We start from the raw sequence: 24,855 nt of genomic DNA, 5'->3' as shown, positions 1-24,855 counted from the left end.
CCAGAGGCTGAGGACACCAGTTCTGTCTAGAACAATTCAGGCAGCAACATAATGTCGATCTTATCCCTTTCAATCTTGGATTTTACAATATGAATCAGACAAGCTGTGGAGGAGGAATAAAATGTGCTACAGTCCCACCCTAGATGAAAGTGTTCTTGAATTCATATCAAATCCCCCACAAGGACTTTTGGACATTTAATTTTAGAGATGTTTATCACCAAATAAGAGTGCTGTTTGATCACATAACACAGGTCCTATAAAGAACTGGTGAAAAGAGTATTCATGTCCATTCGAGATGTCTGCCAAGATCAGTGCTGGATTCCCAAGACCACCTTGCTCTTATTAAACCATGTCTAACTAAATTTGGTAATTTCCAGTCTGAAGAGTGGAATTAGCAATTTTTGCTATAATCTCACTTATTTGTATAGCACATGATTGTCATATGATTTGGAAATTTGCACTGCTATGCTCTGGATAGCAAAAGGGCAGCAGAGGGGCCAGGGCTGAGTCCACATCTTTTATTGTAATTCATAACCCTGACACCCTAAGTGAGCATGGGGATCAGACAACCCCCCAGCTGGGTGATCACCATCTTCTAAAGGCTAAAAGGAGAGCCTTGTCTATACAAATGTGCTGAAGCTGACTACTAAGCCAGCTTCTCACTCACTGTCAGGTGCAGAAGAAGCTGAGAGAGCACAGCCAAGGCAGCTGACCCAGGCTGGCCACAGGGATAGTCCCTGCCTTAGAACATCTGTGCTGAGAAGTAGGACTGATGCTTAGAAACTTGGTGGCAAAAAGGCAGAGTACCTGAGCCTTTTCCCTTTCACTTGTCACTAGCTCCTCTGACCCACTGAATTGTAGGGCCACATTCTGCTTAACCTTTCTTTTGCTGCCAATGTACTTAGAAAAACCTTTCCTGTCAACCTTCACCTCACTTGCTAGTTTCAGCTCCACCTGAGCTTTGGCTTCCCACCATTTCTACATGTGTGGGCAACATCTTTGCATTCCTCCCAGGTAACTTATCCCTGCTTTCACATTCTGTGTGCATTTTTTCATGTTTGACCTCAGCCAGCAGCTCTGCATTCCTCCATGCTGGCTTTTTGCCGGCTTGCTTGATGGATCATTCCTGTGCTCTGAGGAGGCTTTCCTTGAAGATAACCAGGTCTCCTAGGCTCTTTTCCTTCCAAGAAATTTTCCCACAGGATCCTGCAAGAAGCCAAAGCCTGACCTGAGACACCAGCAATGATGCCCAAGCTGTAACACCCTTGATGACTACACCTCTCACTGTCAGGATTGAGGAGACAATACTTGCACCCCTCTGATGAGTGCTCTGCAGTCATCCTTAATACGCTCCAGGTTACTCCCAGTAACACCACCAGTGTCCACATGGAAGATCAGCAAGGGCTAATAATCCCAAGGATGAACAACTTTGGGCAGCACCACCACAACTTACAGATGGCTGTCAGATTGCCGTCTTCATCTCCATAAGGAGTGACTCTCCTTTAACTATCATGTTGCCTTTAGCTTTCATTCAGACACCAGGTTGAAGCTAAGCTGGCTCTGACCCCATATGTCTGATTCTTACAGATGGTCCTTAACTCAAACTTACCTCTGATACCAGTTCTCGTGCATCTGAGTTGCTGCTTGGCACAGGGACTTGGGAGCTGACCCTACCTGTCAATATACAAAAGGGTCTGTAGTCAGAGTATAGTACATACCAAAACCAACACCTGTGATTGGGAAAGGTGAAGTCAGACTATCTTGGTTTTCACTGCATGTGCTGCTGGAATTATTAGGAAGTCCAGACAACTGCACAGAGCAAAGACACACCAGAAGCTCCTGAAGATCTTCACTTAACTATCTTCAACAGCACAAGAAAAGCCAGATTTGGAAGTAGCAATATATTTCACAGGACAAAACCCAGGGCTTATACCAGTAGCAGTTTTAAGCCTTCCTGGTCTCTCTCATTGCTTAAATTTATCGTTCAGATGAAAATGACTTTAAAAGTAGCCTGGAAGAGGAGTACACATTCAGACTTTTGCAGAGTGCAAAACACAGTTCATAAGCAGCAGGAGAAAAGACACGGAGGAGAATGGGGGTGTATGAGCAACATCTACTTTTAATAAACCTGCTAAGGAGTATGTGGCAGCACAAGGGCATGCAAGCAGCCACAACAGATGTAGTGTTAAAACAAGCACTTTGGGCTACAACTTTTTAGAAGGATGTAATCTGAAACAACCATGAAGATAAAAAAAAAAGCTAACACAAAGTTGAATAGCTCTAGACATATGCACTATATATCTCCCTACTTTCTATAGTACTGCAAAGTTTTAACAAGTCTTTGTTTCAAAAGCTATTTAAACTTGTGTAGCAAGTTCATTAAAGATGCGAAAACTCAAGGCCTGGAAGTATTCCTGAGCTCTCCTGCAATGACTAAGCTTGTCACCTTCATTTTTATTGTTTTTAAGCAGAAAATTAACTTGGGAGAAGCACAGAGGAAGTGATCTTTCCATACCAAGAGTCAAGATGCTTGTGGAAAGGAATGTGAAAGAGGTATTTAACCCATGGAGAAAAGCAGAAGCATCTGCAGCAGATGAATACCAATCTTTTGAAAACTGTACACAACGCAGATCCCGTGTGAATATAAAAATGAAAGCTGTTACAATCCAGGTTGCCCACCTTTCTCTTCAAAGTATAGCAAAATAAGCTTTATGCTGTACTGGAAGTAACATCGGCAGCTTGTCTCCTAGGTCACTGACTAGTATTACCACTGTAAAAACTGCATTGTGATCATTGGCAAAGATGGGTTGTTTTGATAAACACAGTAAGTTACAAAATAAATGCTGTAAAGCTCTAGCTTTTTGCTTTATGCCCATCACCAGTCCCTCAGGGCTGCTAATGCCTGAATTTTCTGTTCTAACATGGGATGTGTTAGACAGAGGGCAAACCATTCATTTTGTGTAACTGGCACTGCAGGTAAAAGTTGTCCCTGGAAATTGTATTGGTATGAAAATATGATCACGAAACGCCACCTGCTGTCCCCTGGATCACGGTTCCAAAAAGCCTCTGGAGTGCAAGGATGTGAACACAACTCATGTCTGTTTTATTGCAGGAAGAATATTTGAACTTGACAAACAGTAATCCCCTCCCACATAACAATACCCAAAAGGGCCTCAGATACTCATCTGAGCTACTGACTACATAAAGCTTTAACCAGCATTTCCTACAGCAGTTTCTTGCAGTGAAAACTAGAGAAAACACAATTAACTCTGAAAAGCAAATGCCTTGTTTCTTCATAAAATCACAGAACAGTTTGCATTGGAAGGGACCTCAAAGTTCCAGTACCCCTGTCATGGACAGGGACACCCTCCACGAGACCAGGTTGCCCAAAGCCTCATCCAGCTTGACCTTGAACACTGCCAGGGAGGAGGCAGCAACAGCTTCTCTGGGCAAACTGTTCCAGTGCCTCACGACACTCATAGTAAAGAATTTCTTCCTAATATCTAATCTAAATCTTCTTCAGTTTAAGGCCATTACATCTTCCCTGTCACTCCATGACCCTTTTCTCTCACCAGCTTTTCTACAGGCCCCCTGGAAGGCAGCAACAAGGTCTCTCCAGAGACTTCTCCAGGCTGAACAAGCCCAGCTCTCTCAGCCTGTCTTAAGACAGGTGCTCCAGCCCTCTGATTATCTTTGTGGCTTGCTCTGGACACAGTCCAACAGGTCTATGTCTTTCATATGTTGGGGGTCCAAGCGCTGGCTGCAGTACTCCAGGTGGGGTCTCACAAGATTCATCCACAGAAACAATCCTTTGAGTTTTGACATTTGCTTGAAGTGGGAAGAGGCAAAATAAAAAGAACAGAGGCCAACAGCAGCCCAACCTGGAGAGTACCAAGCTGGACTCCACCAGTCTTGTGCTCACAGGACTGCTACCTAAGTACAGCAACCAGGTGGTTACCATGAAACCTCCCATTCCATTTCCATGATCGCTTTTGGTATGAACATACTAATACATGGCTTCTGCGTCACATTTAAAGGGAAGAAGACTCACTTGCTTTCCTCTGATTTTCTTGACATGTACAGAATCTGAATAAACAGATAATGCACTTCCATACTCTTTTTATCTAGCCTCTGGACTGCACTGATACTTTCAGTCAGAACATTGCATCTAATCAAGCCTGAATTTTCTTCTTACGAACCACAGAAGTCAGGTCAGATACACGTACTATTCACTTCCATCAGGACATTTAGCACAGAAAATTCTCAATTTAAGTACCTGAGGGAACACTTCAAACAATTCTATTGCTCCAGCTCTGAACAACCCATCACAGCTTGTTTTTAGCATCAAAACTGAAACGTGGAAGCTAAGTGATCTGTATTTAAAATGGAGTTTCACACAAAAAACTTGAACAATTACTTATTGTGGAAGAGGGGAGAAGACATTTTATTTGAACCTGGCCTCTAGGAAATGCTAACAGCAGTTCAGTTTGACATCACATATTGAACTATTCCAACAATAAATTCAACCGAAGTGGTTTAGCAGCCTGGTAGCCCAATTGCTTCTGAGGTAAAAGCTTTGCAGGGGTCTTCTTCGAACTAGGGATCTGGAAAAGCATGTCTTCTAGTGTACACATGGTTATCTGTCCTGAAGCTTGTAGTTTCATATAAATATCTCCTAATCTGGCAGAAAGATCATGGGTTTCTTCCATCCTTTCTCTGATTGTAGCCAGCTGAGGAGGAGAAAATGACAGAATGTTGGAGTTCAGCAAGTGAGCACCTCATTCAACCACCATATTGAAACTATCACACAAAGAAAAATAAAGTACACAATGCAAGGTATATACCTAATGCCACTCCTAAGAAAAGGATTTTATGCAGCAGACATTGCACATCACCAGACAATGGTGGAAATGCACTGGATACCTAATTGAGTTGATTATGTGTAAAATTTCCTGTGGTGGTTTAACCAGACAGGCAGCTAAAAAACCCACACCCACTCACCTCTCACTCTGAAGTGGGATGGGAGAGAGAATTGGAAAGAAAAAGGTAATACTTGTGGCTTGAGTTAAAGATAGTTTAATAGATCAGAAGAGGAAAATAACAACAATAATAACAGTGGTAGTAGTATAAAAAACCAAGTATGCACAGCATACTTGCTTGCAACCCACAGCCGAGGGTCAGACGGTTCTTGAGTGAAACTGCCCCCTGACCACCTCCCCAGTTATATATACAACATGATGTCATATAGTATGGAAAATTCCTTCGGCCAGTTTGGGTCAGGTGTCCTGGCTGTGTCTCGTCCCAGCTTCTTGGGCACCCCCCACCTTCTTGGTAGGACATTATAAGAAGCTGAAAAGTCCTTGACTACTTAGCAACAACTAAATCATCAGTGTGTTATTAATATGATCCTCATCCTAAATTCAAAACACGGCACTAACCAGGTGCTATGAAGAAAATTAACTCTGTCCCTCCCAAAACCAGGACGCTTCTTCAAAGTTGTACAGTCCTGTTTTCAGTCCTAGTACAGATTGACAATTTTTTTTTCTATTTAAGCCCAAGAAACATATTGCTTCCTCAAATCTCCTTTCCTGATCAGCACAATTCTAACTATTGTTACATATGCCACTAAGTATATAGTACAATACAAATCAATGAAAGTCAAGACTACAGAACACCAAGAAGTTCTGTATGCCATACACAGTATGAGCTCAAGTAAATCTCTTAAAAATCATTACTGATCAATAACCTTTGTGAAAGGAATGAGTTAGGAATAATGCTTAGTCTTCTTGTTACAAATTTTCCAAACAATATCAAAACATAACATTGACACATGCAACATTTACTGCAATGGATTTATCAAATGAAATCCTACTTAAAATCATTTCAACACAGTAGTTAATATACATTGACTATGTTTTGAAATGTATGCCCACTCTTCTACCTAGTATTTGCTATTTTATGTATCAGTTATTACTTTTGATTAATAGGTAGCAGTCTTAAAGGCTTACAGTCTTAAAGTATCTTATTCCAAAGACACGTTCAAAATAAGTAGACTTAGGTACATTTCAGGAAAAGCAGCAGCAATACTCCCAAGCTAATAGGGGTATATGTGTGTTCTGGAGGAATGCTTCATGGTGATCAATCATAGAATCATAGAATGGTATGTGTTGGAAGGGATCCCAAGGATCATAGAGTTCCAGCCTCCCTGCCACAGGCAGGGCCACCAATCTCCAGGCCTGGATCTAAACAAGGTTGCCCAGGGCCCCATCCAACCTGGCCTTGAACACCTCCAGAGACGGGGAATCCACCACCTCTCTGGGCAGCCTGTTCCAGCACTTCACCACTCTCTCTGTAAAAAACTTCCCCCTAATATCTAATCTAAACCTTCCCTCCTTCAGCTTCAATCCATTCCCCCTTCTCCTGCCATTGTCTACCCTTTTAAAAAGTTGATTCCCCTCCTGTTTGTATGTTCCCTTCAGGTACTGGAAGGCTGCAATGAGGTCCCCCCGCAGCCTTCTCTTCTCCAGGCTGAACAAACCCAGCTCCCTCAGCCTCTCCTCGTAGGGGAGGTGCTCCAGTCCTCTAATCATCTTTGTGGCCTCCTCTGAACCCTCTTCAACAGTTCTATATCTTTCTTGTATTGGGGCCTCCAGACCTGAACACAGGACTCCAGATGGGGCCTCACGAGGGCAGAGTAGAGAGGGACAATCACCTCCCTGTCCCTGCTGGCTACCCCTCTTCTGATGGAGCCCAGGATACCATTGGCCTCTGTGCTGCAAGAGCACGCTGCTGGCTTGATCAATACTGTAAAAGCTATTTTTGTAGGAAAATAGAAAAATATATTATTTCCTATATCACACATATCTGTATAGCATCACAGGTTTTTGCAAATATTACCAACCTAATAATATTGCTTTGTATAGAACTTTATTCTCATTTTTACAACAAACAAAGACAGCATAGAAGGAAAGGGATAAATTATTTAATTCCCTCACTAGGGAATGCTTAATCTACATTCAGATGAAATCTGAGCTTCTAAGACCAAGATCCACAACAAAAAAACAGAAGTAGACAGCAAAGTGCTTTGCTTTGTCCAACCGTATGGAAAGTCAGCTGCTTTGGCATCTGAATGCATCAGACCCAAATAACTTTAGTAGGGTGAACTCAGGCACCTGAAGTTCTGAAGCTGAACCACCATCATCATGGCTCAGCCAAGCACCATGCACCTCCTGTCATTACTGTATACTTACCACCTGCTCAGAAAACTCAATTTTTTTCACAAAGGGAGGAGTATCTACTTCCACTGCTGCCTCTAATGTCTTTATTACTTCTTCTAGCAAACCAGATCTGAGTTGGACAAGAACCTTAAAAATAAAATAAAACCAGACAAATACAAGTCATCGGTTTGTTTTTTTTTTTTAAAAGGTTGAAGGAGGACATCAGTCAAAGCTGGACAAAATACATTTCTAGACGCTGTACTGATCCATTAGTCACAAAGAAAGCAGGAGATGATCAATTTCTACAGAGGTTTGATTTTGCACAGTTGGGTCCTGGGTAAGCCTGGAAGCAGAGCTCTGCTGATGGAGCTGCCTTAGCTGTTCTTGAGTAAAGTGGGTTTTTTCCATAGCTTAGAGAGGTCACCTACACGGAACATGCAGTAGACATTCTCTGCAGTTGTAGACCATGCAATTAAAGAAAAAATTGTTGGATGTGGCTATGGTTCATTGGGCTGAAGGAGGCCTGAGGTGGGCAGAGCACAGCTAAGGAGAACATTTACTTGGAGCTGTGTTTTTTTAAATCTCTCGTAGCAACAAAGCAAAAAATCATAATGTGACAATTAAAAAAACTGGTCACAAGTCTATACACACAGATGTAGGACTGGACTGCTTTCTATCCCCATCTATGGTAGAAAGCAATTTTTAAAAGTGGGGGGGGTCTGTGTTAACAATTCAGAATGCTACTCATCCAACTGACAGAAATTGCCTGTTGGCTCAAGAAGCTCAGCAACAGCATTGATACACGCCTGAACTACTCAGAAGCTTGCCTCTGTTACTTTGCACATGGTAGATTTTGTCCACAACAGCATACTTCTCTAAGATTCTAATACAAAGCAAGTATACTTACTTTAAGATTATGGTATAGCTTGTTGTCTGTTTTCATTACCTGGGAACAACAGAACTTGGCTTGTGCTACATCATTCTAACAAGAAATTACAAATAATAAAAAGTATGGTTAAACGAGTGACACACTTTCACAATAAAAGTTCAAGAAAAACAACAGCCTTTCACAACTTTTCAATGGATCACAAACTAGCATCTAGAACCCCTTCACCAAGGCCCATAGACTCCAAATAGCATCGAGCCTGTGAAAAGAACATGCTGCAGCCCCCATGCCATCTGGCTCTTAAGCACATCATACAGTACTCCTTGCCTCAGATGGAAAGGAAGCATGTAACTAACACTGAGCATGAGAGCACCTAAAAGATAAACGACCTACAGACATGCTTAGTTTGGCAGCTTTCAGAGTACTTACATGAAGTGCAGCTTACATTACCTTGTCTATTTATCCTGCCCAGCACTTTTAACCTTTTGGACATACACATTTACAGTATTGTCTCTATGCCATCAACTGATTTTCATTGACAGTAAATGTTACGCTGACATTTACTAAACCAATCACTGTTTCTTGGGATCAAGAAACTTCCTACATCAAGATGTACTGTCAAAGATCACACAGCCCAAGAAATAGTTAAGTACAATGTGTAATTGGGAGCATTACTCTGTGCAAAACAAGAATTATAATAGATTTTTACATAAAGCAAAACCATTATGGATATTTCATATTGTTTCAGAGACAAAGATTTTGTTTTTTAACCTCAATCAATGCTAACAGCAAGTCCTGTCATAACATCATGCTCATGAATAAATTATTTGCAATAATGCTGTTGTTCAGTGTTCACGGAAACAGCATGACAAAAACCCCACAGAGTGCATAAGAAAATTTTAACAACTCATTCATTCAAATTCACTAACAACATCAAATCTCTGGCTCTTACAGTGCCTCTGACCTGTTTAGACATGAAACAAGGAAGGCTCAGAATTTCATCAAGCTGTAAACACAAATTAGCTGCAGAAGAAATACTAGACTACAGAATTTCCTGTTATTCTCCTGCTCAGTCTTTCAGACTGCACTGCCTCAGAGCCTCTTCATACTAGTGCTTACACATATGAGGTATTTGAAAACCTCACCATGAAGAAACATGTGGAGAAAGACGAATCGTCTCTCAGGCAGTAGGACAATACACATCGCAGCCTCTGAGTTTGCCTTCCAAGATAAACATTTTAAAGGGATGATTGTGCAAATATTTTAACTATTTTAAGTCTATTTAAAGGAAACATTCACTCAATATCGGTATCTGCTGCACTGGGCCCACGGTTACATCTAACCTGCTGGTCCAACTCTTCAATTTTCTAAAAATATTCTATATGACATTGTCAATAGCACAAAATACCTGTGCATTAGACTCAAAATATACAATCAGATTTCAGAATATCCAGATTCACTTAATGAGTTGTCTATAACTCTACTCTTTCAGGGCCCTAAAAGTTCTAGTACCTGAAGCTACTGAATAGATCAGGTATGCTTCCTCTATGTTAGCTTCCCTTCACTAACTATCTTACTACAATAAAACCATAGAGATTCAGGCACAAATCAAAACTAAATGTACCATACCTGCCTCAAAGCAGTTGCCACAGCAAAGCAGAATGCTCGCACTGGTAATGTGTCACCTTTTAACTGGGCTTCTTCAAGCAGTTTTGCAGAGATTTTGCAAGACTCCATGTTGCCCTGGAGAGAAATTTCAAACCTTAGTTGCACTTGTTATTCTTGTGATCTGAAAGGACTGTAGGCAATTGCAATCACAATCACATCCAGAAGACAAGATATTTTAAGATTACACATTCACAGAATAGTTTTGGTTGGAAGGGACCTCCAAGACCCTCTGTCATGGGCAGGGACACCCACTATTAGATGAGGCTGCCCAAAGTCCCATCCAACCTGGCCTTGAACACTGACAGGGAGGGCACAGTTTCTCTGGGCAGTCTGGTGCAGTGCTTCACCACGCTCATAGTGAAGAATTTCTTATTAATATCTAATACAAATCTATTCTCTTTTAGTTTAAAGCCTTCAACCTTTGTTCTAGCACTGTGGTACCCGATGAAGTCTCTCCTCAGCTTTCACTGAGGCAATCCATATTCAAATCCAAACAAGCACAATGTATGCAGCACTGACTGAGAAACACAATGTCAAAATATGATACTAAAAGCTACAGAATTTAGAAATGGGTAAAAATAATTTCCATTATTTTAACAGCTACAACTTGCCTTAACTCCTTTTGCTTCTATAAGAGATAAAACAACCCCAGCAGCATACTAAAACCAACACTTTCCTATCATTCCTAAATTAGTAAGAAAGCTGACTTTTTCTTCTTAATTTATTCTAAAAGTTTTATCAGAAAGTCAATGAAAATCAATGTTTTATAAGCATCGAACCACTCAGCACCATTAAACTACAGAAATCTGTGTATGTTTAAATTTGAACATTCAGCGATTCTTAGCCTCTCTTACAGATTAAATCTTGCAAGACATCTCCGAAATATATATTATATATTAGATATTTGTCTGTTTTCCAAAACAGAAAGCTTCAGTTATTGCTGGGGCTATTTTCAGTATGCATCTGCAGTAAAAGGCAATGAGTTTACGTGTCTGTTACCTCATAAACCATCAACTCTCAAAAACAATACTCCTTACACTGGAAATTATGAGATGTCTGGAAACAAATTAATACCTGCCAAACTTAAAAGCTGGCAGCAGGAAGGTTTTGTTAAAAGTGTACCACCAAAATGGGTAAGATCCTTCATATTCTTTCATAGTATCTGGTGTTGCTTTCTGTTCCTACTGTTCAAAGTGTTGTTCCTGCAAAATACTGGCCATGAGTTAAGGGACAGGGTCATCCTCTGGATGTTTAAGGGATGTTTAAGGTATGCTTCCCATGCCATAGCTTTCCACGCCATTTCACAGCTTGTGAAAATACCTTTTAAACTTCATGACAAACCTATGGGTCACTGAAAATTTAGAAAAATTCTGATGATCAGATTGATTATAATTACACAAATATTTTGTTGACATCAGAAGGTCTGTAGCTCTTTCCTGCACTAAAAAAGGACCATCTCTCACCTTAGAGGATGGCAGTGCCTTACAATTGATTTATAACATCCCAAAAATGTTTTAAAGTTGATCTCTAAAACACTTCTCTATAAAGATTAAACATTAATTCCTTTGTTTATTCACTAGTAATAACCAGCTTTAAAACTTGTGCATTTTTCTGTACTAGTCTCTGGTATGGTTATTGAAAAGAAACCAAGAATTAACCTTGTTACAGACCAGCACTGCCCCTGATGATACCAGCACCATTACTTTCAGTTTTCAAGTAGTGCCCTTGAAGATACTTCAAGATATTTTCTCAACTTTCTTTTGCTGCATTATGAGGAAAAACACTTGGTCTTCATTTGTCCTCCTGCCACTAAGAGCTGAATCAACAGATGAAGCTTTCGAAAGAGCTCCATCTAAACCTCTATGGTGCATAAAGAGTTACTTGCATCTTATTCCCTTATAGCTTATCTTAACGAACCCCTCCTCAAATTTACTGTAGTTGTTAAAACAATAAGGTAACAGTTTAGAATCACTTCCCTTCTATTTTTATCTATTCCCTAAACAAGTAATGATGGGCCAGATTCTCTATTGAAAACACAGGTAGGGCCAGAAGTAGTAAAGTAGAAAGTGTCTTAGGAACCTCTTCCTGTTGCACATGCCAGGGCTCCAAACATTCTGACAGCAGATTTTAGGGATGAAAATATAGCAGAGGGAGTAAAGGATATGGCAGAGACACACAGTGGGTGTGTGTTTCTGTGAAAGCCTTTACTTAACATGGGCAGAGTACAGACCAAGGAGCAGCCCTGAAGTAATAATCATGGGTGCTGAGAGCAAACACAGCTTACAAACCTGAGTTGCAGCATAGTATGAGTCTCGGTATGTGCACACCTTTCTAAAAAATAGTACCTTTTATGTAGAACCAGTAACATCCCCAAACTGACTGTAACCATTCATTTCTACTTTTTAACAGCAGACAACTTCCACAGCATTTTTCCTGCTCTGTCAGCTGCCTCACTCAGTGAACACCGAAGTCACACAGTTAGGTCTATTTCCCCTGACCTAAAGGTAGCCCTGATTCATTAGAACTGAGAATTTCAGAAGCACCACATACTGTGCTCACTAGGCATGTGCAGGATAACTATGGGATCAGGCCCAGCCAGCATGGGTTCCTGAAAGGCAGATCCTGCTTGACCAACCTGATCTCCTTCTGTGAGCCGGTGACTGCCTAGTAGATGAGGGAAAGGCTGTCGATGTTATCTACTTTTTACACTGTGTCCCACAGTTTTCTCCTGGAGAAGCTGGTAGCATATGATGTGGACTAGTACACTCTTCACTGGGTAAAAAACTCGCTGGAAGGCCAATCCCAGAGAGCGTTGGTACACAGAGTTAAATCAAGTTGGCGTCTGATCACATGTGGTGTCCCCCAGTGCTCAGTCTTGGGGCTAGGCTTGTCCCATTCTACACCATGATGATGCAGCCAAGTGCTGGATCCCACACTTCGGTCATAACAACCCCGTAATACAGCCTTGGGGAAGAGTGGCTGGAAAGCTGCCCAGCAGAAAAGGACCTGGGGGTGTTGATTGACAAATGGATGAATATGAGCCAGCAGTGTGCCGGGGTGGCCAAGAAGGCCAACAGCATCCTGGCTTGTATCAGGAATGCTGTGGCCAGCAGGACTAGGGGAGTGATTGTCCGTCCCTGTACTCAGCACTGGTGAGGCCACACCTTGAGTACTGTGTTCTGTTTTGGGCCCCTCACTACAAGAAGGACATCAAGATGCTGCAGCAGGTCCAGAGAAGGGCAACAAAGCTGGTAAAGCGTTTAGAGCACAAGTCTCATGAGGAGCAGCTGAAGGAATTGAGGTTGTTTAGCTTGCAGAAGAGAAGGCTGAGAAAAGACATGATCATTCTCTATCACTACCTGAAAGGAGGTTGTAGTGAAGTGGATGTTGGTCTCTTCTCTCAAATAACAAGCATTAGGACAAGAGGAAAGGGTGTCAAGTTGCATCAGGGGAGATTTAGATTGGATATTGGGAAAACTCTCTTCACTGCAAGAGCGATTAGGCATTGGAACAGGCTGCCAAGAGAGGTGGTGGAGTCACCATGCCTAGAGATATGCAAAAGATGTGTACACATAGCACTCCAGAACATGGTCAGTTGACATGGTGGTGTTGGACTGACAGTCCAACAAAGGTAGAGGCCTTTTCTAAACCTAAAGATTCTATTATTCTATTCTAAACTACTGCTGAGCTACCATTTCAGGCTGACTCCTTTTTTTGACACATGCACTCATTTTCCTTGTGTGCTAAAATGAGAAACCTGAGGAAGTTCAGTCTACTGGTATGATTTTTCCTCAGCTTTTTTCTTCCTAAAAGCATGTGAAATTGAAGAACAGTTTCTTACTGAGTTTGGAAAGGGCCTATGTTAAAATTTCAAATTGCACAACTGATTCAAATCTGGAGAGGAAGATCAAAATAAAAATAGTTTGGGGATCCCATTTTATTACAAAAGTGAAACAGTTCTAAAGAAACACTCACCGAACCTACATAGCCTAGTTTTTTACTGTGTTCATGCTGTTTTAGCTCTCTGAGACAAAAATACGGTTAAGCTGAAGGGGCAGCCCATCTCTCACTGAAGGCACCCATTTTCCTCAGGCATGTAGGAACAGATTACTTTTGAGAAATCTAACACTTGTCAAATTTGGGTGCAATTCCAAAGTAGTTCAAGGTGACTTGGAGGGGGAGGGGAGAAAGGGATGGGAGATGACTGACAAACAGAACATATCATATATAAACATTGCCTCCTAAGAAAGCCAGACTACAAAAAACAGAGTTGAGGCTCAAGCACAGAATATAGTCTGAAGAGATGCACAGCTATACTATCAGCTAATCAAAGGCTCTATCAAATTTGTTCCTTAGTGCTTATGTCCACCTAATGTTTTAGATACTTGTTTATTGACATTGGTTTGTATGGGCAGCTATGCATGTGCACCATATCATACCCAATGAAGCAATTAAGGACTTAAATATGTCTAAAATATTTGCACTAGACTGCAAATACTTTCCCAGAATATAAACCGAAAATACTTACCAATTTGTAACATATTGCAAATGCAAGTAGATAGGTTTCTTTGTTGAAAGGTATACCCTGATTTTTCATTTCTTCTAGAACTTCCAAAGCACCTATCAAAGAAGTATGTGTTACTCACTTCACAGACTTAAGGCTGTACAACTAGTAACTGAGGGAAAAAAAATCAACATGGCATGAACTCAGTAAGTCTATGTCAAAATAAGAATGTAAACTGAAATCTCTTACTTAAAAAACCCCCACATTTCAAATAGTGTCATTCAGTGTCAGCTGGACATAAATATTTCTTCCCAGCAAGGAGGTTTCCAATCTATAATAGCATCTAGCGTTATTGTTCTATTATTTTCATATCAATCTAAATTTAGATACTTGACAAAGCCGCTCTCATCCTTCCTAACTGCCGAGAAAGCAAGCCTTTTAAACACATGATCAAACCTCCCACCATTTTAGGAAAGCAATACAACAGCTCCTCAATAACACACGTGCTCCACTATCCTACAACAGTGCATTCAACTTCTGATCTAGTTATTTTTGCAGTGTCTCAGTCTCATCTTTTAGGACAACAAATGTCAAGAGACCAAGCGCTGTGTGTTCAACATATTTCAAATAAAGGGATCTACTTGAAAAGCTTACTCCATATTCCACTTAAAATTTCCTCATGGGAAGTTTTTTCAGTCAGGTCAGGTGATTCCCCCTTATCCTTACAGAGGGACAAACCGATTTGAATTATTTGATGTAAATATTGTAGTAGCTACTCAGTATGGGTACACTAGTAAGACAAAACAAGAGGAGCCTATGGTCTGGTTTTGATATCCAAAAAAAAAAAAAAAAAAAAATAATTATTGAACAACTTACTATCCAAAAAGCCATGTAAAACAAACCCTGAAGTGAGAAAACAAAAACCTATGGAAAAATTACAAACCACTGAGAAGATAAGCCTTCAAGAGAGAGAGTTTAGGAAACAAGCTTCCCTGGATACCCACAACTCTCTGCAACTGAGAATGGCAAGAAAGCTATCAGAAATATGATATAAATACAGCCTTCCACTTTTCTTTTTCTGCTACAGTGCAGCTCATTCAGATCTACACAGACTTACATGATGTTTGACCTTCTAAAATCATAAACCAATCAGTTCTTCTAATATTGATTAAAAATATATAAATTTATACACACACACCCCTACAGTGAGAAGCATCATCCTCCTCAAAATGCATTTGTCTTAGCAAACACAGTACTTACTTTCAAAATGGCCTTTTTTAAACAACATAGTCATCAAAATATGGAATGATGTACTCTCTGAGAAAAAACCACGCAAATTCTGGGGAAGAAACACACAAACATAGCAAACATGAAGAAAGTTAGGAGAGTCAGCATTCATACTGAGCACAGCATTTAGCAGGTCTTTCTACTGGAATAAGCTCCATCTTCCCAAGTTCAACACTTAATTCTCTGGGATTTCTAAGCTCTAAAATACCAGTGACTCAGTATGGTCAAAAGCTCACTAAAATTGCAGAGAAGTTTCCCAGAGATTCCCACTATCTTTTTTTTTTTTTTTAATAACAGATTGTGACCTCTGAGTTAATGCAAGGAGAAGTCACTGACTAATAGCAACTCTAAAATCTCAGGAGAAATACAGCTTATGCTGATTAACAATATCTTTGGGGTGAAGTACCACCACCACAAAACAAGAACAAGTCTATTTTATGTTCCATTTCAATTACGCTGTCTTGTGAATGGCCAGAGAAAATGCCAGTGGTATTAGGTCCAAATTTCTGCAGCAAAGGTTGAAGAAGTACTGTACCTTACTACCTGTAAGTCACAAAGTCATGCAAGTACTGCAGGACCTGTTTTAATGTCACAGACCTCGATGAAAAAAGCCCCACTCATACACTCTCACACATGCCTAATTTAAAAACAGTAGCCCAAGTAAGATTCCTCTAATTTCTGGCTAGGTATATCTACCACCTTAATGGATTAACACCATAGAGATGACTTTCCAATGTCCACTGAGATTTTTGAAGACACAACACTATTGTACAAAATTTCTAAAATTATTACACACTGGACATGATTAATATCTTGTCATAAAAGCACATATAGAATTTTATATATGTTCAAAAAAGAGTTGTTAAGTATCTCCAGCACTAAAATGGCCAAGTTCCTCCACTGATGAGTATCATACTGCGTTTACAGGGTTCAGAGGGAGTTTGATGCATGGAGCAACATGATTAATCTGTTAGTGCAAAAAATCCAAGGGTTAACTCAGAAATGTTCATTTTCAAAACTGATCTAATGCAACACAGGATGCGGGAAACTATGCATAAGCTCTGTTTATTTGAGAAATTAATTTTAATCAATACTTTTAATTCAAATGATGCTACTATTCAGAAGTACCATAAGAAAGTTAACAGTCAAGCTGGCATTTAATTTTCTTTTAATCACTGTTTTGCTATTTTTAAAATACAAACCATGTAATCTGCATCCTCATGTTGATGTCATAGACATCCTTGCTACTCCAACACATATACTCTCTGATCTCATGCAAGGCTCACACATAGTATACCAATTACTCATACTGGGCTAACAATAACAACAGCATCATTTAAAAAAAGTATAGGGAGTTACCGGATCTTTGATAAGTTCTACAGCAGGTCTTTCAAGGTCCAGCTCGTAACATAGCCTCATGAAAAGGGGTCCAAATTTAAAATGATGTAAGGCTGTGATTCCATTCTGTTCATGGAACCTATTGCAAAGGTTAAAAGAAGTTAATCATACAGGACATGGAATTTGTGAAGTGAAAACAGCTTTGACTAGACAGCAAGATCCATATGTGCAATGACAGAGCCACACTTCTGTATCTGTACCAGCCAATGACACCTAGGTAACAGAAAATTAATTTTAATGAAAAAAATATTGTTTTGATTAAACTAATAAAATAATTAGTAATATGTAATCTCTTCTATTTACAGTAAAGTAACCTGCATTACATTAGTAACAGAATGTATCTCTATCACAAAAGTTCCAAACTACCCTACCTTCTATTCACAGAGCAACAGTACGGGAAGTTGCAGCAGTCTATTTTAGCAGCAGTACCAGCTAAAATACCTCAACTTTTCCTCTCCTAGACTAAAAATAATAAAAAATATATTTATAGCTCCTACACTGTAATTTCTGGGAAGGCTTACATTCACAAAACCGCTCAAACTGCCACTGCTGGGTGGAGAGCAGTTTATAACCTGGTGTATCTTCACTGGAAAATGCCACTGAACACATCACTCACTACCTCTCACCTGAGAGATACTTCTATGTGGCTCACCATTCATTGCACATACACTCCCCTCCCACATACCTTTACTCTCCTTTGATCTGAGAGTCTTGGAAGGCTTGAAAGATCCAAAGTAAATAAAAACACCGGCTTAGCTTAAGGGATTATCTATGTATATAGCCATTGAATTACAGCAAGCTCTCAGCTGCAGATGTAACTGGAGATATTCTAATCAAAGCAAAAAAATAAAGATAGAAAAGTGTTTTACCTGGATTGTTAAAAATACCTGTAAATAACTTTTCTTGCTAGTTCCACATCAGATGAAGTCTGACACAAGTGCAGTAAATTTTTTAATTCATTTTTGAGAATCATTCTGTTTTTCTTTAACTTTTCTTTAATACTTTCAAAATATGGATCTGAAAATAAAACACATTATAGAAGCAGTCTATTGCAATTCCATTACCTATGTTGCATACTTGATACCTGAGAGATGAATGAAGCAGAAAGCTTACTTTTTCACCAAGAAAAATGCATAAAACTTCTCACAGACTAACATGCTTCTGTTTCCCTACAAAGTCACATTCAGATTTGGAAAACCAAGAAGATGCTTATTGTGAGCTTAAACACATTTAATATGTTATGGAGTATATAATACAAAAATTTTAAAGAGGAAAAGGAGATTTGTAAGTGAAGTTTTCTGCCTTATGTTCTCTTTTAAAAAAGCAAGCAGAAAGACAAGTCCATCAGATGGTAATTTCAAGGCTCTGATTTCAAATTTACAGGAGACAACCGTGCTGTCCCCCATCTTGGACAGGCAAGTGAACTTTTTGTAGCAGTTGCTGGGTTACTGATGTTTCCAAGCTAGTAGCCTAGCAAGAGGTGCAAAGTGAGCACCCCAGAGAACAATATGTGTGTTTACTGGCTGCATATCTGTTACTACATGCAAATAAGTCTTTACTCAAGTCTGACATGCAGAGCTGAACCCTGTGAAGTCAGGAGTATGTATACAAGTATGCATATATAATGGTTGCAATGTGTTCAACAGTGCAATAATATTTTAAAAACACCTAGGATGCAAACTTTACTTGTTAAGAAACCTTATTAGCTATTAGAACTGCTGTAGGTAATTGTTAAACTGTTGCAGTTAATAGTTTAAATATTATAGTTAATAGCTGCACTGTGACTATAATAAATAATACCTATTATATATTCTGTGTAACAAAATAATTATTACTGCTTTTTCCACTTCTACACCAAGTTTATTACTAGGTCAAACTACTGAGTCTAAACCACACACACAAACAGGTGCTTAGTACAATGTATTCATCTGTTCTCAGAGGCTACTATTTGTACAAAATAAGGTCCTGTAAAGCCAAATACTTAACCTTTGCCAACATGTTTTTTCAAGAGTAGTTGACCCACAGCAATAAATTCAATGTATCAAATACAAGATCCCCAATGTGAGTATGTCATAATCACAGAAATATAGTAACATTATGAATTGGCACTGCCTGAATTAATTCTAATTAATACAGAAAAACTGCTATATTGACTTTACATCCCTTGGTGGAAGAAGACTGGTTTATATAAAACTAAATTTGATTGTTTGCTTCTTCATTGCCACACACACATACACACAAAATTAACATCTTTTGGAACAGCTGCCAATCTGTATCACTAGTACACCTGCATATAATTAAACAGCTGAAGGAAATGGGGTTTTACATAATGTTTCTTAAATATTAGTGGCAGATTTATATTTATGATACTTAAATAAAGCAATTTGTACAAACTTTACACTGCATGATGAAATACCCATCAGAAAAAACCCACTAATCTTGCTCCTTTGCTAGTTTGGAAAACCTGACTTTGTTTTTCATATTTTGAGTACATGATACCATCTGGAATTGAGCATACAACTGAGAACTAGCAAAAAAAAAATAATCTAAAAGAATAAGCTAACTAAATTTACAGAGCAGATTGAAAGATTACTGGCATAGGCCTTTTCTGGATAGTTATATAGCTATTAGGCTTTGTACTAACTTTCCCAGCTGACTATATATTTGAAACAAGAACTGTACACTGAAACAGTATTTTCTGTTAGACTATCTAACAAAGCTAGAAACACAAGGACACAAACATTTCAGGTGTTATGTAAAAACCTTGCACACTTGAAAGCTTCCCCACATTCCCCAACACAGAGTAACCAAAATAGTTTCATTCTACAAATCCTCAGATCAATCTTCCAATAATTTTAACTAAAAAAATTTTGCAAGAGGAAGACGCAGATTGCCGCTTTAAATGGGGTCAATTGGTGTCATATCATAATCACTTTGTCCTTTTTTCCTAGGAGCCAGGCTAAAATTGAGAATTGTGATTATGAAATAAATACTAATACCTTTATTGCCATGAACTTCATTTCTAATTGTCATTTTCATCTGCTGAAATTCTTGTAACTTTATATGATCTTCTGTTAGCAGATACCGTTTCCCTGCCATAAGAAAAAAAAAAAAAGGCGGCTTGAGTTTACATCTTGCTGTTTTAATACTACTGAACTTCACATGTATGAATTGCTTTTAATTGTTGTGTGATCCCAGACCACTGGCAACATGCCACTAAAAAGAAAAAAATGCGGAAATTGCCGTTTCTCACATCTCTGACAAAGAACGTAAGCACTATTTCACAGCTTTCCAGAGTTAACCTGTACAAGAATGAAGAAGTATGTATTTACTGGATGTGTGAAAGAAAAACTAGAAATATTACCCTTTCCACCTAGCCAAAGTACAAGACAATTCTGCCCAAGAATAAGACCTTTCACCCCCTTCACGCTTTTGTAATGATTTGTCTGGTAGTAGCTGTTCACCACAACTCACTAGTGACACATTTCACTAGCCGAGCTTCCCTTCCTCACGTGTGCTGTTCCTGCTATTGTAGAACACGTCACTCTGGAAGCTCGGAACGCAGCACAACGCCAAAAGGGAAAAACACCAATCTTAGTACTTGGATTGTGGCAACACTCAGGAGACCTAGTGAAGTACAGGTGCAGTACAGACATCCGAGTTAAGACACTCGGTGAGTCTAGAATCTCAAAATCAACTTCCATTGCTGACCTCCACTGTATTACGTTGTAAGCTCCTTGAACATAAGTGCCATGCAAACATTATTTGTGAAGTTTTTGCTGTCACCAAAAAAAAAAAATATACTGCTCCCCAGGAGATTTCCATTTGCAACCTATGACTTTGTAACAGTCATTGAAATAGTTTATGTTGTCACAATCTAAATTTTTAAGGGTTTGGCTTCTTCAAATATGATTCTGATCATGAAGGGACAAGAACAAGTACTGACCTGGGTTAGGTCACTTATTCTTCATCATTTCCCTAGCAGAATGGCTGTTGTGGGTTTGCAGAGAGGTGGGATTTTTTTTTTTGGGGGGGTGGAGGACAGGGACTGCTGGGGTGACATCTGCAGGAAGCAGCCAGAAGCTTCTCCTAGGCAGGAGAGAGTAAATACCAGCTGAGCTCAAGGCTGGACCTGATGCTTACCGAGGCCAAGCCAATCAGTGATGGTCAGAGCACCTCTGTGAATCACACTTAGGAGAAAACCACAAGTGGTTGCTTTTTGCCGACAGAGAAGGGACTGAGATGTAAGAAACTATGCGGGCACCAAGACCAGGGAAGAAGCAGGGGGAGAAGATGCCCCAGGCACTGGAAAGATTACCCTGCAACCCGTGGAAAAAGACCATCGTGAAGCAGGCTGTCCCTGTGCAGCCTACGTATGATGATGGGTGGGGAGCAGAGATCCTACCTACAGCCCGTAGAGGACCCCATGCTGCAGCAGGTGGAGACACCTGAAGGATGCTGTGACCCCTTGGGAAGCCTCTGTTGGAGCAAGCCCCTGGTAGAACCTGCAGCCCATGGAGAGAAGGGCCCAGGTTTGCTGGGGGGACTTGTGACCCTGTAGAGGACCAGGTTGGAGCAGTCTGGTCCTGGACGTCTGCACCCTATGGAAGCCATGCTGGGGCAGTTCCTGCAGAACTGAAGCCCTGTGGGAAAGGACTCAAGTTGGATAAGTTTGTGGAGGACTGTCTCTCATAGATGGGACCTGACGCTGGAGCAGGGAAGGAATGTGAGGAATCCTTCCCCTAAAAGGAAGAACCAGCAGAGACATTTTGTGATGAACTGACTGAAACTTCCATTCCCTGACTCCCCTTGTACTGCTCGTAGGAGGAAAGAAGAGAAATCATGAATAAACTTAATCCTGGGAGGAAGGGAGAGTGGGGAGTAGTGATGTTTTAAGACTGGGTATTATTTCTTGTTATCCTAGTCTGTTTTCCTTGGTTAATAAATTAGATGCGTTGAGTCTGTTTTGCCCATGATGTTGGGCAACTGCTGAATGATCTCTCCTGGTCCTTATCTTGACTTGAAATCTCTCATTATGCATTTTCTCTCTTGTGTAACTGAGAAGGGGGGGCAATAGAATGGCTTTGGTGGGCATCTGGCCTCCAGTCAGGGCCAACCCTCCACAATAGCACAAGCTATGCAAATAAAAATACTTGTTTTCTATGCAAATGAAGCATACTAATGAATTTTCATAAAATCTGAAGGAAAATAAATCTATTAAATGCTACCTTTAGCCATTAAATTTTACATAAACAGTTCCATGGATAAACAAACTTCATCCAGCATGAAACTGGTCTGGATAACCCTGTCATCTATTTCCCACTGACATTCTTATGCCATTTACTTGCCACAGACCTTCTCAACCAGTGTAACACTAAAAGACCATCCCTCTTCTGTGACTCTCCAGAGCTGATGCAGGAATCATGCTGGTGCCTGGTCTGGGAAAAGTGCACCACACCAAATGGGACACTCAGCGGTCACAGGTGGTGTTTGCAGACAGCAGAGGCAGAAGAATTTTACCCTTCTTGAATTTCATTTGCTGAATTCTACTACTTTCTTAAATTCATATGTTACAGTGTTATAGAAACAAACCAGTGCACAAGCACTTAGGAGGGCATCTGAGGAAAAAGGAATGAGATTGATAGGAGGTCTGATGTGCACGAAGTCAATGCAGGCCATCGTGGAGAGCTTCACCAACCACCTAGCTTTACCTTGGATGTGCTGCAACCCTCTACAATGAAGGCCAGCGAAAAGTGGTGGACAGACCACCACGCAGGATGGATCTTCATGTCTCTGAGGTGTCTGGCAGACCCATAAACTGAGTGAAATCTTCACTGAGGTGGTGCAGCAGGCTGGGACTGCAGATGGGGTCCATCTTGGGGAGCCCTTTGTCACACAACTAAGTGACCCTGCTTCGTTCTCTGGGTAAAAGAGTACCTCTGACAGGCCTCTGAAGCCCGGGTGTGGCAGTGCTGTCAACAAGCAGGGGCAGCTGAAGTATGGATAACGCTGCTGTTCTCCAGGAATAAACATGCACTTATGAACCCACACGTTTGGTTTGCCTGGGAGGGTTTTTTTGGGTTTGTTTTCGTAAGAGGCTTGTGCCCTGCCAGTAGCAAGCACGGGGTAAACTGAGTAACGCTGCTGCCAACCGTGTCCGCGAGGTGACTCTGGCGCTCCCCCTCGGGCTGCTCACCGCGGCACGAACCGGCCCGCCGCGAAGCCCACAGTTTGCCCCCCGGCGATCCGCCTGTACACCCCACGCCGAGAGGGACAACCCCGCAGGAACTGCAACTCCCGTCCGGCAGAAGGCTGGCGGAGGCTGCCGGGCCTGCCGGGAGTTGTAGTACTTCGTTCAGCCCGCCCACCCCCGCCCCGGTCGCAGGGCAGCCCAGGGCCCCGGGTGGGCATCCCACCACCCAACCCCGCCGCGAAGCCCGCCGTACCTCCAGGCGCACAGCCCCAGCAGCCCGAGGCAGGCGAGCGAAGTGCCGAAAGCCGCACCACCTCCCGCGCCACCCGCTGGGAGCCGCTAGCAAGCACCGCCGCCATCTTCCGCCCGGGCCTACCGGCGGCTGCCGGGGGCGGAGCGCTCGCAGGCCTGCCCCTCGCCGCCGCTCGCTTCCTCCCTCGGTGCCATGGCTGCCCCCGTGCTTAGGCGAGGCGTGTTTTGGAGCGGGAGGGCCCTCGGTGCTGCGGCAGGTCTGTGGTCCGTTAGCAGGCGGCAGCGGGGCTCGCTGCGGTGGTGGGGCGGGGGGGAGGAGATGTGCCCAGGGCTGGCACGGGCCGGGCCGCGGGTGCCAGGCCCTGGCGGGACGGGCCCTGCGGCCGCCGTGGATGCCGCCGGCTGCGGGGAGCGTGAGCAGGGACCGTGTGCTGCCCGGGGACGTTGCCTTTATGCGAATATGTAAAATTGGAGACAGCTCTGAGAATGCAGTGCCGCGGGCAAACCGCAGGCAAGCGGTGCAGGAGTGCATCCTTAATTTGTGTTTTATAGGCATTGCACCTTGCCGGTTCCATGGCTTGATACGTTAGGACCCGCCTTTTAGGGTAAAGGGACGCCGCACAGAGGCCTCCCGACCCGCGGCAGTCAGTGTTCGCCAGATCGGAACAACTCAGGCGACAGCAGCACAACGAGGGCGGGTGTTTTTGATAAGCCGTCTTTTCCGTATACCCTGGCCTTTGGGAAGAGCTGAGCTCATTAACGTCTGCTGCTTACTGTGTGGTGATGCTGGGTAACTTTATTGTGCCATTTTAACTTCCCCGAGCAGAGAAGCCTGATGCTTCCTGGTGGCTGGGTGCCCGTGTCTCAAACGTGCCACCCTTTCCTCTGGCACTGGCGCAGCTCAGCAGTGAACCAGTGTGGAGAGCTCAAACCTGACCTTCAGCTTACCTGAGCCAGGCACTGTCATGCAGGCAGTTGCTTTCCGCTGTAGAAAACAGCTCTTTAAATCGCTGTGCCTGCTAGTGGCATCCTTAGATGTGGATGAGCATACAGAAAAACCTCTCAACAACCCCTGAGATCTTATATCAACATAAGGAACAGTAGCCTCAATAGAAACTTCACCAACCAACCAAAAATACCTCTCTCTTATTTTTGAACAGTTAGTAAACCATTGTACATATTCTCATATTCTGACTATGGAATTCCTTGTACCAGGTCTTTTTGACAAAAATGTGAAAATATATTTGGAGCTGGATGTTACGTGTATGATTGCATGTCAGAAGGATCATAGAATATCCTGAGTTGGAAGGGACCTGTAAGGATCATCAAATCCAGCTCCTGGCTCCACATGGGCCCAGGTTGATAAGAACAAAAATTAACACCCAAGAATAACAAATTTTTAGTGGTAGCAGATAGATTTTAAGGTAGTTGCTAACAATTCTGTGTAGCA

At 41.6% G+C, this 24,855-nt stretch overlaps 2 protein-coding genes across 2 annotated transcripts in view; one reads left to right on the top strand and one right to left on the bottom strand.

Annotated features, from left to right (window-relative positions):
- Window positions 1-3,565: 3,565 nt before the first annotated feature.
- Window positions 3,566-23,600, bottom strand: PTCD2 (pentatricopeptide repeat domain 2; the record flags this gene model as incomplete). Its single annotated transcript, XM_084278989.1, is given in 11 exon segments — window positions 3,566-4,730; window positions 7,251-7,364; window positions 8,125-8,199; window positions 9,733-9,846; window positions 14,300-14,391; window positions 15,536-15,614; window positions 16,922-17,039; window positions 17,848-17,977; window positions 19,960-20,052; window positions 23,407-23,542; window positions 23,544-23,600. Coding segments are annotated over 11 exon segments (1,233 nt in total). The 3' UTR covers window positions 3,566-4,505.
- MRPS27 (mitochondrial ribosomal protein S27) overlaps window positions 23,584-24,855 on the top strand; it is a 46,792-nt gene continuing 45,520 nt past the window's right edge. Inside the window, exon 1 of the mRNA XM_084278990.1 lies at window positions 23,584-23,662. Coding sequence (XP_084135116.1) covers window positions 23,599-23,662 — 64 coding nt within the window. The 5' untranslated portion in view covers window positions 23,584-23,598. The remainder of the gene's footprint in view (window positions 23,663-24,855) is intronic.

The sequence above is a fragment of the Gallinula chloropus genome (genome assembly GCF_964237585.1).
Source record: "Gallinula chloropus genome assembly, chromosome: Z".
NCBI classification, from domain to species: Eukaryota; Metazoa; Chordata; class Aves; order Gruiformes; family Rallidae; genus Gallinula; species Gallinula chloropus.
Note: the sequence above shows the minus strand (reverse complement) of the source record. Positions and strands in the feature narration are given on the sequence as shown.